We start from the raw sequence: 17,126 nt of genomic DNA on the forward strand, positions 1-17,126 counted from the left end.
AGAGTGAGAAACAAAAAATAATAATATTTGGTTTCCTGTTGTTAGTGCCAGGATAAAATAAACGATACGTTTAGTTAAAATTATTATTTTTATACAACAAACATACACGTCTATTTTTTTATGTTCTTAATGTGTAGATATTTAGATAAACGTTACATTTTAAATGAATTCTAATTAGTTGATAAGTCACTGCCACTTCACCAGAGTAATTAAATTTAATTTTTAGATATGTGTCATTTGCATATTAATTAAAAAAAAAATGTCAATAGTCAAACCTTCATTGTGCATGAACCTCTAAACTGCATAATATCAAGTCCTGGTACATGTTGCTAGGATGACACATGATTTCAACCGCTATGAATGATATTATTATCGCCGATACCAAATTATGTTCTCCTGGTGTCTATGTTGTAATACGTCGTGCGCATGACGTCAGAATATATTTGGGTATAAGTTCGCGTCATACATAAGCCAATCTCTTCTTCAACTATGATCGCCTGGTACTAAAACACTGTTTAAGGCGCTATAGTCCTAAAAAGTAACATTTTTAAAAATCTACTTAAATTACTTCTACAAATACTACGGTTCCAATTTTTTGACATGTTTATCTTCATTTCTTTATCTAAATTATCGCTGTTTCGAAAACACGATTACGAAAAAAAATCTCGATAGAATTATTTTTAGAAAAATAGTCTTTTTTATTTGAATTGTTTATATTATCATAAAACTATGATAGCTATAAACAACAAAAACTTATTTTATTCGATAGTTTATTAGTATTTATAAGTTTTCATTGTGGGATTTATCAATACGCTTTGTGAATTATTTTATATTAATTTTTTTCGTAATAAACGCCCGCAGTACGCCCGTGACCACTGTCAAGGAAGGTACTGTGTTCGTGTCTCTCGGGCTCACATTACGTAAGATTTTAGCAAACAAGTACAAAGCGGGAATCATAGTAAAAAAATAATGATGATGCGACAGCGTATTTGTTGAAATATATAGGTAAATGGAAGTCGGAAAGTACTAAAATAAAATTTACGTAATATTATTTTGAATATTATGCCACGCGGGATTTTTGTATGTATGTACTTTAGGGAAGTTAGATATAAATCCAAGATGGCCGCCGCACAAAATTATGATTTCATCAATATGGATATCGTGTCCGAGGTTCTCGAGGGTGCAGAGAACGATTTTGGGATCATTTTTGAAATCCAAGGTGGCCGCCGCGCAAAATTATGATTTCAGCAACATGGGTATCGTATCCGAGGTTCTCGAGGGTGCAGAGAACGATTTTGTGATCTTATTTGAAATCCAAGATGGCCGCCGCACAAAATTATGATTTCAGCAATATGGATATCGTGTCCGAGGTTCTCGAGGGTGTGCAGAGAACGATTCTGTGATCATTTGTGAAATCCAAGATGGCCGCCGCACAAAATTATGATTTCAGCAATATGGATATTGTGTCCTAGGTTCTCGAGGGTGCAGAGAACGATTGTGTAATCATTTTTGAAATCCAAGATGGCCGCCGCACTTAATTATGATTTCAGCAATATGGATATCGTGTCCGAGGTTCTTGAGCGTTCAGGGAACGAATTTGTGATCATTTTTGAAATCCAAGATGGCCGCCGCGCAAAATTATGGATTTCAAAAATGATCCCATATTCGTTCTCTGCACCCTCGAGAATCTCGGATACGATATCCATAATGTTGAAATCAAATTTTTGGGCGTAATATAACATTTCTCTCATACGTTGACAAAAATATTTACTTCAAAAATGCATAAAAAATATCACAGTAATTCCCTACTCTAGCGCAACTGTAAGTTTTAAAAAATATTACGCGGTCCTTCAGGGTCGGCGGTCGTTGACCCGCATCGCTCGGTTCGTTCTCAGCCATGCCCGACGCCCGTGTCCATGCGTACATAACGAATCTTACGTTCGAGTTATTTTTACCTAAAGTGTTGGGAAAACCTCGCCTTAAATGCTTATTATCTCATTTTCTCCACGTTAATTATTAAGAATTTGTGTCATCGACTTTCAAATCACAACGATGCTAAAGAAGCTTCAAAAATACTCGTGTTTACGCGTCTAATGTGTAATAATTCATTTCAGATAGCGATGAAGATAGTCTGACATGTTCGCCGTACCACGTTAAATGCTATGGTGAGTTGTTTTTATAACAGAGACGAGACGAGCAATAAGTGTGATACGCCCTAGCGATTACAATGCAGTGCCGTTTAGGATTCTTGAGCGTCAGGACATACTTTCGCACTTTACCGATTGAAATAGGACCACACTAGCTGTACAAATGCCCTTCCACCGCTTTCGGAGTGCGTACTAATTACGCGCGGCCGTCACGCACCCATGTTCGACCCGAGGTGACCTTCATTTGCCGCGCGAGCCAAATATGTTTATATAATAAAATTTGAAAACAAATTTTTTATGCACGATGCGGGACTCGAACCCACGACCTCTCGCGTTCCATCGAGTGACGTATCGTCATAAAATCTTGAATGCTTTCTTCAACTCTCAGGTTGTGGCTTCATCTACAGGATCTACTTTCCAGTTGATAACCTGCTCAACCCCAATATTTGCTGAATGACGAATGAGCCACAACCTGAGAGTTGAACAAAGCATGCAAGATTTTATGACGATACGTCACTCGAACGGTTATTTCAGTTGGCAGAACACTGGCACAGAACACGTGAGGTCGCAGGTTCGAGTCGTGCATAGGTCATAAATTTTGTTTTCAAATTTTATTTGTGTATTAATCCTAAAAGTGGGGGTTATCACTTTGAAAACATAACAAATTGTATTCACAATTCACCATAAATACAATCGTCCCACCTGCGAGCTACTTACCAGACTGAACCTTTGATGCGGTCTCAAAAACCGATAGCTAGTGGTTCGCCCCGCGGCACTCTCAAAAGCGCGGCAAAGGTCGCCTCGCCACGCGCGGCGACCCCGTCTAAGGCCCAGAACACACGGTGAAACGCAAATGCAACGAAACTGCAACTGCTAGTTACTGTTAAGTTGCATTTAAGTTTCTGCCATAGATTCCGTTGCGAGACCACACATGACGCGACCAGTTTGAAACCAGTTTGAAACGCGTTGTAAATCAGTCGCATTGAAACCGGCGTGCAGGAAACTCGCGTTGCGTTTCAGTCGTTTTTTGTCTTGGCGTCTTTTTTACAAAATGGCTGACGACGAACAAAACAACATTAAACTTGTGTTAGAAGTGCAAAAATATCCTTGCTTGTATAATATCACACTATGAAGCTACTCTCGCAAGACTGAGACTGATAAGCATTCCATCAGTTTCTTGTAATTCTTTGGCAGCCACAAGACTGAGACTGATAAGCATTCCATCAGTTTCTTGTAATTCTTTGGCAGCCACAAACATACGACAGTTGATATTCTTCTCAATGCACACGTATTTCTCAACGAAAACCGAAATGATTGTGGTTGCAGCGTGTGTGGAAAATGGTTGAAAGTGGTTTCAAATCAATAATTTCAAAAGGGTTTTGTTGCATTTGCGTTTCACCGTGTGATCTGGGCCTAAATGGCGCGCGTTATTTGTACGCACCTTTAATCAAACACTAGAGTGAATGACGTCACGGCTCAGTAATGTTTATTATAACGTACAAAGATTTGTTTGTTACACGTTTTTTAATTAATTTTTCGTAGTTATGTCTTGGGTACCATGACATTTATAGTACTTAGATAGCGGCCTTTTTCGTATATTGTACATTGTTTTGTGTATTCTATAGTCATTATATTTGACGACCTGTATAGCCGAGTGGTTAGCGATCCTACCTACTAAGCTAGAGGTCCCGGGTTCGAATCCCGGTAGGTGCAAGCATTTATATGATGAATATGGATGTTTGTTTCCGAGTCATGGATGTTTAAATGTATTTATGTATGTTTATATGAATTTATGTATATTTAAGTAAGTTTATTGTATTAAATATATCGTTGTTTTGTAACCCAAAACACAGGCTATATATATGCTTAACTTGGGGCAAGATAATTTGTGTAAAAAGTGTGTCAATATTATTATTATTATTTGTATTAATTAATTTTAGAGTAACTGTGCTGTACTGTTATAGCTTGAAATATTTACTTATGTATTATAGTAAGTAATAAGATAAAATTAAATATTTCATTTTATTATTTAGATTAATAATTGACACAAAAACTGTAGATATTAATGGTCGAATATTGTAAATAAAATATTGCCTATATTATAGCCTGTACATCATTTTGTTCTATTGTCAATAGTTTTTGCAGCGCACGCAAAAATAGGTTTACGATTTTACACCTTGTGTTACAAAATAGCAATTTTATTACGGATCCCTAATTTTGATAAAAAAAAACATAGCCTATAGCCTTCCTCGATAAATGGACTACCCAACACTGAAAGAATCATTCAAATCGGACCAGTAGTACCAGAGATTAGCGCGTTCAAACAAACAAAAAACAAACAAACACTGCAGCTTTATAATATTAGTATAGATTATAGATATTAGCGTTGAAAAAATATAATAGTATTATTAAAGAATTATACACATTTTGTTATTTTAAAAGTGATATCCCTCACTTTCGGGATTAAATATACAAATTAATTTTGTAACCAAAATGTATGAACGATGTCGGACGCCGTCCAAGAGGGCTTTCCAACTGAGCCAACCGTTCTAGTACGGGTCGTAAATTTTGTTACCTATATCTTGTTCAACTCTCAGGTTGTGGTTATAAAAATAATTTGAATAAGATGAATATACTTAATGCTCGGGTTGCTAATAGAAGTGAAAACTAGACCAATTTTAGTAATATTTTCAAATAAGAAGCTATGAAATTTTTAATAATCAAGACTATTAATTTAAAAAAAATCCAAAAAGTAAATAGTTATAAGTAGTTATTAGTTATCAATTAATTATTGTTTTTATTTTCACTTCTTCACTCCTTTAGACTGCCTCTACCTATCTTAACAGTAGACATGTTAACATCCTATATTATTATAAAAGAGGAATCCTAAATCTGTAAAAAATCAAGACAATTTTTTGCGCTACTTAAACTACCCGCCGCAGAGTAGCGGGAAATTTCTTATTAAAGTATGCTTTTATGCATATTTTAATAGGTGTCGGATGTTTGTCAACTGTCAATCTTTTTTTTTTTTCAGACTCATCTAAAACACCGCCGTGCATATTAAGGAAACAGACGAGACAGGCCAAAAAAGAACTCAATGATATACTGGAATTGACGGAAAGAGAGAAGATGTTTCCTCCCAACGAGGTAATTATAGTTACAATTAAGAATTATTTCACTATTTGGGCCACAACCTGAGAGTTGAACAGAGCATACAAGATTTTATGATTATACGTCACTCGAACGGTTGGCTCAGTTGGTTAGAGCACCGGCACGGAACGCCGGAGGTCGTGGGTTCGAGTCCCGCTTCGTTAGTAAAATTTTGTTTATCAAATTTTATTTGTGTGATTTTGAAAATGTCAAATCTGTAGCTGAATATACTACGTGTCTATTTGTGGTGTGAATTAGGTATAAGAGCAGTAGTCTATGTATCCAAAATTGTGTTCCTTGCAGCATAGGAGCCTAACTATTTACGGTTTCGTTGTAACTGAAAGATATCTTCTAGAGAACCTCTCTTTGGAAATATAATTTTTATTAAATTCCAAATATTTACCAAACAATACTTTGATACAAAATTTTCGAAAATCTCTTCAAAACATCTTAAAGTCAATCTGATATCTATAACACTTAATAATCTTTTCTTTTCTGAGCCTTTATGACTATAAAGACCTTTACATAGTACCTTCGGTCATTATTACAACCCAATCTCGAATTACCTTTGATGTTAAGTTATTGTATGCCGTTTCAAACATCTGCTTTATCTACTGCAACGTCCGATTAATGACAGCTGGCAGGTAGCGGAACGTCCGATGACGCGATTAAGATTATCCGACGGCGAGCGCGAGATTCATCATTATTAAAAGCGATATAATTACCTAACGACTCCACCTATGGCTATATAAAAAATACATTCAAGTAGTTAAAAGTATAGAAAATCAACGTGTAAAATCATAAATTATGTTTTTGAACACAAGTTATATATAAATAAAAGGTTAAAGCTCGAGATTATAGGTAGAAATGTGATAACATTTTCATTATATTAAGTTTTTATGTAAAATATTAGCGCACACATTAATAAAACTTGATTATTATTGAAATAGACTATATAACCTATTTTTTGATATTAATATGTCATTACTTCGACTTACGGGATTGTTGCATTAAACTAAAATAAAGCACCCATTCTTAGTATATACCTACAATTTATCTGCGGAATGCACAAGTAAAACGTGAAATACTTGGTTGTCTCAATACATCCAGATTATTGAATATTATAAACATTATATTTATGATATTTTGTCCCTATTACAAGCAATGATTTACTGTTAATTTATTGGATTACAATAAAAATTTGATATTTAAACCAAATCGATAAAGTAGTATCGATCATACTGTTATAACTTGTCGATTTAATGTCGTAAGAAGAATTTTATATGTAATTTGTAGATAAAATCGGAAACTAGATATCATGAGGATTAATTTCATATATAAAACAAATATAATACGTAATTAAAATATTACACTTACATGATAAACAAAACAATAACAAAACACTTGACACTACAAAAATAAACAAATGACAATTCCCCCCGCAAAGCGATTTTCACTTAATTATTTCTTTTAATTTTTGCTCGGATACTTGATATTTAAAGATAAGCCTATTACAATTACTTACCATAGAGTCTTAAAAATCGTATTTGACAAGCTAATTCACTCATACTACAGATTATAACACAAAATAAATACGCAAGTCGACTGGGCCACTCTGGTTGCCTGGACGTTTGACTGTCTAAAGAAAAAAGCCGCTCTAGTTGCCCGGACGTTTCAGTAGTTATAAAGGTTATAAATTTGTTTCAATTTTAATATTTATAATTTCAGGTTGAACTTCTAAACAGATTAGAGGAGAAATCGATAGCATTGGCTCAATTAGAAGATAAAATTAACGAGCTAAATAAGTTGTGCTTAGGAAAAGATAGCGAGATAGCAACACTCAAGAAAAAACTTGAGGTTGTGGAAAATGACCTCAGAGCTTCGGATAATGTAAAGGTATGTCTTAATACTACTAAGTTAACAAGTTATAATATTTTATTTATTATATAATTTATTTGCAGTGTGTGAGGATTGATATAAGTATATTTTTTTCGATTTTTCCTTATTCGATTAAGGAATTGTATTAGTGTTTGACAATTGAGTATTTTTTTTTGCATCACTTTACATATATTGTAATTGAAATTATTTGTAAAATTATAAAGCTGTATATATTGATTTAAAAGAGTGGCAATGAGTTTCTTGCCACTTCTCGTTAAAGCTCAAATGCTCAAACTTTTTTAAATAAATAAATAAATCCTTTATTTTGCTAGAAAACATGTAACAATGGTTGTAAATAGTTTTAATGTATCAATGTTATCGGCCATTTCTGGCATGCAAAATTATTATTAACAAAATTCTAGTTATGGTTATAATTGATTTAACATTGATAAACTCTGTATTTTAAGCACTTAGGTCAATTTAAATTATAATTATTATTTTTAAATGTCATTATTTAAAGACGAGAATTAATATATATTTTAAAGTCAATTTAATTTAACCTAATGTGTCAACATTTCATTTATGGAATAAACATTTATCTATAAGCCATGTAAAAAGATCCTTTTTAAATCGTTGGTCGGGTAATACGCGTAAGCTTGGAGGGAGTTTATTAAATAATTTTATACACATGACATAGGTACATTTTCCGTTAGATGCATTATGAAATTTGTGTGCAATCACCAGTCTATCACCGTTTCTTGTATTTCTCGGATAAATATCTCTTGCTTTTGTAAATAAATGGTCATGTTGGTTGACAAAGATACATATTTCGTATATACAGGGAAATGAAATAATACGTAATTCTTTAAACACAGTGGTTCACACGAATCTAAGTAAAAAGCTCCTGTCATAACTCTTAAGCATCTCTTTTGGGCTATGAAAGCCCTATTAGCCTCGCTAGAGTTTCCCCACAAGATGAGTCCATATCGAAGTGCTGATGCGACATAACCATGATAAGCTGCCAGGACTGTACTTGGTAAAGCCGTTTTACGCAATCTATATAACACATAAACATATCTATCAATTTTTTGGCATACAATAAACTGGTGGTAAAAAAGTGTCCGACCTAGGTGAATGAATTGATTTTGATTTGAGTGAAAGACTAAAATGGCTAGATGTAAACATGACAATTAATCATTGTAATTAACTTTGTAGCAAGAAATTTCACATTAATGTCTTGAAGGTACCATGGACAAAAAAGATTCGTAATTATTGTGCTGATATTTCTTTTAATAATCATAAAAACAGTTAGGTTTTCTCCTTTATCACTGCACTAGGTATTTTTTTAAATAATGCTATTATGATATGAATTTTAATAGAAAAAGCCTGTGTTTAAAAATTAAAATGGCATGATGACAACCAAATGTCAAGGAGCAGTCAGTTTAGGAAAACAATTAGAATAAATATCTTAGATAGGCCAGTGGGAGGCTCCTTTGCACAGAATGCCGGCTAGTTTATGGGCACCAGAGAGACGCCTATTTCTGCCGTGTAATGTGTAAACATTACTATGTTTCGGTCTGAAGGGCGCCATAACTAGTGAGAATCGTAGCGAACGAGACTTAACATGAGTAATTGTAGTGCCACTCAGTATTTTTGGATTTTTAAGAATCCTGAGCGGCACTGTAATGTTATGGGCAAGGCGTATCAATTACCATCAGCTGAACGTCCTGTTTGTCTCGTCCCTTATTTTCATTAAAAAAAAGATAAACAAATCGTATATTGGCCAATTTAGCTGAACAAAGAGCTCGTACTGTAGTGCTCAGTGAGCAGGGGCTCGTGATATTCAGGAAATTATATCACGAGCCCCTGCTGCATATACTCTTATTCCATGGCCGTCTAAGTCGCCAGATCTAAACCCAATAAAAAAAATTGTCGTTGGTACAACAGAACCGGGAGGAGTCAAGAAGCAGTTGAGCTGCATTGTAACGAAATTTTGGTATGACTTTAGAGAAACCGACATTTATAGTCATCTAATCGTTTCGATGCGTATCCGATTGTTGGACGTTTTTGAAGGCCATGATGCCTTACACTCGGTTTTAAGTTAAAGTACACAAAATTTTACTTTACTGTTTTATTTTATCTCAAGTATCGAACCTGTTATCATTTTATTGACACTGAAAGTTTATGGTAAATAGATTGTTTATATTTGCACGAAAAATATTATATGACAGTTGGTGGGCTGTCTGTGTCTAATAAAATGACAACAGTTACTAAGTATATGTTCAAGGAAATTTCGACCTTTTTTTTTTTATTTTTTATTTTAGATGTACCCACAATAACTCAACTTAACATTAACAATTGAATTGCATTATTTTATATTATATTATCTATTTGTTCATAACTGTAGCAAAATGACCTTAAGGTGGATCACGATTCAATTTAGTCGATGGTACAATTTTTTGTGAGTAATAACAAAAGGAGGATGGCGACAATGCTTGTATTTTGGGACCCACTGAAAGAAGTGGCGTACATCATGGAAACTTATTACGAATTGTACAAGGTAACAAAACTAAGAAAAAAGCAAATCGTAAGTAAGTCTAAAAAAGTGGGAGAAAAAAGATATACCTAAAAGTAAAATATAACCTAAAATTATTAAAAGATATCTATTGTTTAATCGATAATTTGTATCTTATGTCTTTGCCTGATTACTGTCTGCTAAAAGATAATATAATATTTATGTGGAGCGTTGGCCAGCAGCTAATAATTGAGGATTAACAATTTATTCCGTTTTTCAAGAAGGTATCGAATCTTTTAAGATACATACCTACTGATTTTAGTATCAAAAATCGATAATAATCTTATTGAATCTTATTGTGAATTACTGCTAAATTACTGATTTGAGTAGGTATAGATAGTTTGATGGTGTCAGAACATCCATTTAAAAAATGACTGTAACGTCAAAAAAATGTAGATGTCAATAATCAATTGCGCAAAACGTTCCGTTTGCGCAAGATGACTTATTTTTAATAAATTATAATAATTTATTTCTTTGGACTCCCATATCTTAGCGCCTCAATACTTTTTGTATAAACATCTTATAAACTTAAGTTTATACTTAATATAAACTTGTACTTGTACGATGCTTCCTTAATTTTTAAATTATATGGGTCCATTCTCGCCATCCTCCTTTATAAATGTTTTATCAAATAATTACAATAAATAATCTCTAACTAAATTTATTTGATTACGGCCTTTTTTATCTTTCTTATTTTTGTATAGTGATAAGGAATATTACTTAATATTTTTTTTCGTATGGGAGTGATTGAGATAGATTGGCTATATAATATAAAGAAATGTAAGAATGACGTAAAAAATTAGATTATAATTATAAGCATTACACAGAGCAAAGGTGGATTGAAGACTTGGGTAAGGTCAACCTCTAAATATACAAAGAAGTCCCACACAGACAAATAAAAAGTCCCAGCCTCTCTCCATTTCCTTGTGGGTTATATGTAATGCTATTTTAGATGGAGCTAGAACGACTGTGCAACGAAAATAATGTGAAATTAACGGATCTCGAAGTTAGTCTAGAGACTCATAAAAATAAATACAAAATTAGAGAAAAAGAACTTTTATCATTACTGGAAGAACAAACCTCTAAAATAAAAAAAACTAATTCTGGTGAGTAAAAATAAACTTTGAATAGAAATAAAAATAGCCACTAACTCTAATTATATTTCATTTTTTTTCTTTAGGAATACCAAATACATTAGACATTTGTCTTAAAGCGAGTGCTTCAGATATTTTAGTGAACGAAAGTTTAAGTACTTGTTCAGAAAATGACATGGCATCAAAACATATTCAAGAAATGGTTTCAGAATTACAGAAAGAAATAACCCTAAAAGATGAAACCATCAATGAATTACGAGCATATATTGATGCTAAAAATCGCAAACTTGAAATTATCGAAAATGTAAATACAGAATTCAAGGAAATTTTAACAAGTTGTAAAGAAAACTTACTTATAGCACAAAATGAAAATACTATTTATATGACTAAAATAAAAGAACTAAATCTTATTATAGAAAGTCAAAAAACTGAAATTGATTCCATCAGTAAAGATGCAGAATCATACAACAATGAAATAAAGGAATTACAGTGTAAATTATTTGAAGTACCGCACAAGTCATATATAGATGATGTGGACATTGAACGAATGATTTCTAATGAAGAAATTTTTATATCTAATAACGTTAACATGAAAACTATAATTCATTCTCTTAAAAGTGCGCTAGATTCAAAAATTGAGGAGTTAAAGATTTTGAAATCGAATCTCAATACTCAAACAAGTGATATTTCTTGCGAAACCAACGATCTAATCTTAGAAAAAGAACTTCAATGCTTAAGGGAGCAGGTAAAAGATCAAATCACTATTATTAATAAACTCAAGCAAGAAAACGCGAACTTTAGATCTATTGAGGAAGAATTTATTTGTAAATTGAGACATTTAGAAAATAAAATCAGTAATTTAGATAAAATTAATAACGAAGCTATGGCTGAAAATCACAATTTAAAAGAAGATATCTCAAAATTAAATTCTGAAGTTTCTTCGAAAGAAATAGAGTTTAAATTAAACGAATGCCACTTGAAGACCAAAATCGAAGAATTATCTAATAAAGTAGTTCAATTAGAAGAAGATATTATATTTAAAGACGAAAAAATCTCTAATATTTATAAAGAAGACAGTAAAACTGAAGAAAATATTAAAACAGCAAAAATAGGCTTGCATAAGCTTCAAAATATAATATCTTTATTGACAGATAATATTCAAGAAATACCTAATGTGGTGGATGATTTTGTCGTCACCTTAAATATGTTTGTCGAAAAACTCACTATCTTAGAAAATGCAATAAAAACGAGTGTTGATGAAAAAGTTAATTTGCAAAATTTGATTGAAAATTATGAAAAAGATTTTATAACAATAAGAGAAGAGGTACAAAAAACTGACGACTTAATTAATAACTTTTTGGACGAATATGTTGAGTATTTAATTAAATCAGATATATTTTCCTCTGAACAGCGGCCTCGGTTGGAGCCAAGAGATGTTTATTTTAGATTTTATTTAGATAAAATTCGATGCTTTATTGCAGTTGTCAGAAATGCGATAAGCAACTTACTTGGAAATATTGAAGACAGAGATAAAAAAATTATAGAGCTCAACCAAGTAATTGATGATAGGTCAATAGAAAATAGTAATAACGCTGTAGAGATAATAAAACAAAAAGAAGCTATCCAAAAAATATCTGTACAAAGAGAACAGGAGTTGCATAGAATATTAGAAAAGTTATTTAAATTATTAGATCGTGAAATCGAATATAACATCGCTGAAAATATCTGCGACAAAATTGATTTACTAACTGATGACATAGCACAAAATATTGAAAGTATTCATTGTAAGTTTAATACTGACCTCAATGGCTTAAGTGAACAGAACACTCAACTAAGAAAGAATATATCGCATTTGCAAATAGAAAATAATAATTTAAAAAATCATAAGGAAAGATTGATGGTTGACTTAAAGGAAAGTAATGACATTTTAAAAATGCTAGAAGAAGATGTAAAATCCAAGACAAATGATATCCAAGTTATGGAAAGAAAAATGCTGAAATTGAAGGATAAGTTTTGTACTTCTGAATCGGATCGTCATATTGACAATTTGAAATTAGATAATGTAAGTCTTGTATCACAGCTCCTTGGGAACACAGAAAAATCTAAACCGACTTCTTATTTAAATGAACCTCTTAGTCTTCATACAATTTGCTGCAAAAATATAATCGAATCACTATACTCTTGTCATAACGATTACGATTCTATTACGTCAACTAGCTCGAATGCACGTTTTATTGATTCTGAGGTACAAACTTGCAATGATAATATTCACATATCACATTTGCAAAATTTGCAGGACGAAAATAAAAATCTCAAAAAAATTATTAATAAATTGTCAATCGAGAATCACAGCTTTGTAGTAGAAAGGGATGAGAATTTGAGTGAAATACAAATACTTTTAGAATCTTGTGAGGAACTAAAAAAAAAGGTGATCAATCATCGCACAATTTTGTCTACCCTAACAGCAACAACGTATGCTGAAAACAAATTATTGAGCTCTCAATTAAAATGTGTACAACATTTCCACAATCGTTTTTATAATGCTTGTCAAAAAGATATTCCTGGAGTCAAAAAACAACTTCAAGTCCTTATGGAAATATTAAAAAGAGAGTATAGTGTAATTATGACAAAAGAAAATTTAGAAAAAAATGATATACTATCAAATGCACTAGAAATTAGTGAATCAACATTCGATGGAGATCTTTTAATGTTGGATACCAATGTTACACTAGCTTCTCTTGATAATACAGTAACAAATCAAGATCAAACTTCCGACACCTTGCATATGTGTACTTACAGTGAAAAAGCCAGCCAGACATCGAATTTTAACGCTAATTATGCTGAACTATCAAATGGTGATTTAAATTATAAAATAATTGATACTTTACATACATTAAGGACTGAAAATAATAAATTGCGGTTGATGGTAGAAGAGTATAAACAGAAGAAAGAGTGTATGGGACATTCTCTCTGCGAAAATTGTTACCGTTTGGAAGATTTATTAAGTAAAAATTCAAAAGAAAAAGAACAACTTTTACTGGATATTACTAGTCTCATGGAACAAAAATCTGAAATCGAAACAAAATACAACACTTTATTGCTTGAAATGCCCTCTACTGATGCTTTAGTGAAGAAAATGAACCAATTAGAGAAGGAATATAATAAAAAGCAATTTGAAACAGAAAAACTTACAACATCAATAAATGAGAAAATGGAACAGTTTAAAGTGCTACAGGAAGAAAATGAATCACTTTCCAATCAGCTGATAGAGAATGTCGAGGAGGTAGATGAATTGAGAATAGAGATTAGTAATTTACAGACAAAAAATAAAGAACTGCAACAGTTGGCAAAGGAAAATAGTTCCAATAGTATTTGCCCACAATGTATATCTAAGGATGACATGATAAACTCTTTACATCTAAAACTAGTTTCATCAAGTGAACCTCACAATAGGCTTAGTAGGAGCTATAGTGATTCTGAAAAATCGCTTAGGCATACCAAAATATGTACCTTGCAAAATGAATTACATGCAGGAAAAGAAGATTGTGATGAATTAACGAAAGAAGTGATCAATATTCGCAACCACTTAGAACAAAATAGTTTACCACTTAATGAGTCTATGGACTTAGATCATAGTATGGGTGATATTTCACTTATCCAGTCTATTAAAAGAGATCCCGATATTGAGACCGAACAGAACAAACTGATAATTAATGATCAAACATCTGACATGTATGCTTTAGATAAAATGGATTGCTTAAATTTCTATCATGAGAAAACACAAAAAGAATGCAGTGAGGTAAGAATTTTAGAGATTATGAAATTGCTCTATACTGACCTAATGGCCAAACAAAGCGATGCAGTTGAAAACCTTTTAAATAACCTTCGTGACATTGAGGAATCCAAACTAATGTTAGAAAAAAAACTAAATAGTCAAATTGATAGTCATTTAAAGCTCAGTAATGAAATGAAGGAGAAGGATATGTACTTTCAAACTTTGGCCCAATTTACAGCTACGGTTAATAATAATATCAAAACAGCCAATAGTATTATAAAAGATGTTGAAATAGATGTCGCTACCAAAGAAGTCCGAGACAAAGTTTTTAATATAATGGATAAAGAAATTGGAATAAATTCTGTGGAAATATTTGAGAACTTGATATGCCTTTTGAAAAATAATCATTTAACTAAAATAAATGACATATTAGAAGAAAAATATAACCTCGAAAATCAATTAAAATTAATGTCAGATGAAATTAAATTATCTAATGACCAATGTATGTCCTTGAAAACGCAACTCATGGAAAGAGAAAGTAATTATAATCTTCTTTTGGCGCAAAAAGGTAAAATTGAAGAAATAAGTAATGCTGTGACATTAAATCTTACCAAAAACGAAGAAGAACTTAAATCTACTTTGTCTTATATAAATCTTAAGCTAGTTGAACGACATATGATTAACCCAGAAGATTTTAATATGGAATTGAACTCTTGTAAAAATATAACAAAAATATTTAATCACATATTGGAAGAAAACGACAAGAAACAAAATTTAGATATAGAAAAAAATGATGCCGTGGTAGAATTAAATAATACTAAAGCCTTATTACATGAAAAGGAAAGGGAACTTAAACGGATTAATGAGGAACACGAAAAACTTAAAGATACATTTATTAAAGAGAAGGAAGAAATCCAAAAGCATAGTCAGGCGCACCAATCACTTCTGAATGTCTACGAGAAAAAAGTTGAAGAAAACACCACTAATATATCAATTATTGCCAAAATTACTGAAGAAGTACATATTTTAAAAGAGATAATTATAAATAAAGAGAGATGTATTGAAGAAATTACAAAGCAAATGCACAATAAAAAAGATGAAAGTGATGCTGAAATCGTTCTTATGATGAAAACTATACAGAATTATACAGACGAAATGGAGAAGTTGAAACAAGCAAATGAGATTATCCTAAAAGAGAAAGAAATAATGTCGAATGATTTGCAAAGAGCCAATGAAATAATTCAACAAAATAAAAGAGAGTTGGAAAAAATGACATGTGACATGCAAATAATGAAAGAGTCTATGAAAGAAAATAGTGAAGTTGTCGAGAAATTGAAGCAAGAGACTGGGTTCCTTTGTGATCAAAACGACAAACTTAAAACGGAGCTTCAAGAGAAATGTAATGAGTGCATGCAGTTAGAAAGGAATATTAAAACACATCAGAAGACTGTTGAAATACAATCCAATATGATAATAAGGTAAGTGGTTTAACTTTATTACCTATACAGCACTATGCACTTCGAAACTGTATTCAAAGTTATACTTATTAATTTGGGCTCTCTGTGTTATCGTTTTGGATTGTAAGCAGTGCATACCTTATGACATTGAAACTAATTATAGACATCTGTTGAGCCTATCGAGCTATATTTATTTATATACCATATTTAATGTTTTGAGCCTTTTTGAAAATGCAATGTACTAATACCTATTTACATGTTGATAAAGATCGCTTCAGCTGTTCCTCAGTTACGGAAGGATATGCTGGCAAACGGATACACAAACTCTCAAAAACTTATAATTAATTTATCAAATATTTTACTAGAAAAATAAAACAAAAATATCATCACATTAGGATAGGGCACTAGACTTTTTATAAATCATCATCATCAGCCCACCGTTGGACAAAGGCCTACCCCAAAAGATCTTCCACGGCGATCGGTCCTGCGCTGCCCTCATCCAACGTATTCCGGCGATCTTGACCAGATAGTCGGTCCATCTTTGGGCGGGCCTACATACACTGCGACTTCCGGTACGTGGTCGCCATTCGAGGACATTTCTGCCCCACCGGCCATCTGTCCGTCGAACTAAGTGCCCTGCCCTGCCTCAGTTTCGCAATCATTTGGGGTATGTCGGCGACTTTGCTTCTCCTATGGATCTCCTCACTTCTGGTAAGTCATCACTGGCAACACAAACTGAAAACCTTCTTCTTCGCCTTCTTTTACTAATAGAATTGGTATTATAATAGAAAATTATGATATTTAAAATGTTATAGGCATCATAAGCAGAAGGAAACTGATGACAAATGTATCAATGAACTAAATAATAAACTAGACCAGCTCCAACAGAGATGTACTAGTTTGTTACAAGAATGTGATCACTTGAAGACTGAAAATAAGAATCAAAAAGAAGAAATTGGCCGGTTGCTTGGTGTCAACCAACAATTAGAAGTAAGCTATGGTCCTTTATATTACCATCACCTGATAAAAGTGATTATTGAGTGATCACAA

The 17,126-nt window shown here is 32.3% G+C and overlaps 1 protein-coding gene across 2 annotated transcripts in view; it reads left to right on the forward strand.

Moving 5' to 3' along the window:
• LOC126976950 (kinesin-related protein 4-like) overlaps positions 1-17,126 on the forward strand; it is a 60,598-nt gene that overhangs the window by 21,238 nt on the left and 22,234 nt on the right. For both annotated transcript variants that reach the window (XM_050825549.1, XM_050825550.1), the window contains exons 10-15: positions 2,115-2,165; positions 5,182-5,294; positions 7,026-7,193; positions 10,703-10,856; positions 10,931-16,097; positions 16,892-17,066. In XM_050825549.1, the coding sequence (XP_050681506.1) occupies positions 2,115-2,165; positions 5,182-5,294; positions 7,026-7,193; positions 10,703-10,856; positions 10,931-16,097; positions 16,892-17,066 (5,828 nt within the window). The remainder of the gene's footprint in view (positions 1-2,114; positions 2,166-5,181; positions 5,295-7,025; positions 7,194-10,702; positions 10,857-10,930; positions 16,098-16,891; positions 17,067-17,126) is intronic.

The sequence above is a fragment of the Leptidea sinapis genome, chromosome 43, assembly GCF_905404315.1.
Source record: "Leptidea sinapis chromosome 43, ilLepSina1.1, whole genome shotgun sequence".
Classification (NCBI taxonomy): Eukaryota; Metazoa; Arthropoda; class Insecta; order Lepidoptera; family Pieridae; genus Leptidea; species Leptidea sinapis.